The 435-nt window shown below is 55.4% G+C and overlaps 1 protein-coding gene across 1 annotated transcript; it reads right to left on the reverse strand.

Moving 5' to 3' along the window:
- Positions 1–121: 121 nt before the first annotated feature.
- On the reverse strand, positions 122–419 carry SDRG_07914 (hypothetical protein; the record flags this gene model as incomplete). Its single annotated transcript, XM_008613774.1, has 2 exons — positions 122–370; positions 400–419. The coding sequence occupies 2 exons, from the start codon at positions 417–419 to the stop codon at positions 190–192; spliced, it is 201 nt and encodes a 66-aa protein (XP_008611996.1). The 3' UTR covers positions 122–189.
- Between the last annotated feature and the right edge of the window lie 16 nt (positions 420–435).

The raw sequence follows: 435 nt of genomic DNA on the forward strand, positions 1-435 counted from the left end.
CCAAGCCAACGAATCGTCTGGTCCATCGACTTGGTATTCCACGATCCTCGTGCTGCACACAAGGCGCATCGGCCATCGCCGCTTGGATTCATACTGTTGAACAAAGTTAATCCATCGAAAATGCAATGAAAATGCAATGAAAATTAAATCAAATGCTTGTTATTTCAAGGAGGTACGACTCCTCGACGCCTAGTAAAGAAGCGTGATCGCAGCTTCGATGCTGAGACCGAGCGACGCGAAGAGACCGAGGTAGCCAAAGCCGCCGTGCATGCGCTTGGACGGGTCACCCGTCGCGTAGCCCTGGACGTACACGATGAAGCCGAGGACGCGGATAAGACCCGCGATCGCCGCGTAGCCCGGGCGGTAGATGCTGGAGGTGACCAGGAGCGCAAAGAAGACGGGGAGGTTCTCGAGCACATTCTGGTGCGCACGCTG

Source organism: Saprolegnia diclina, assembly GCF_000281045.1.
Source record: "Saprolegnia diclina VS20 unplaced genomic scaffold supercont1.23, whole genome shotgun sequence".
Lineage (NCBI taxonomy): Eukaryota > Oomycota > Saprolegniomycetes > Saprolegniales > Saprolegniaceae > Saprolegnia > Saprolegnia diclina.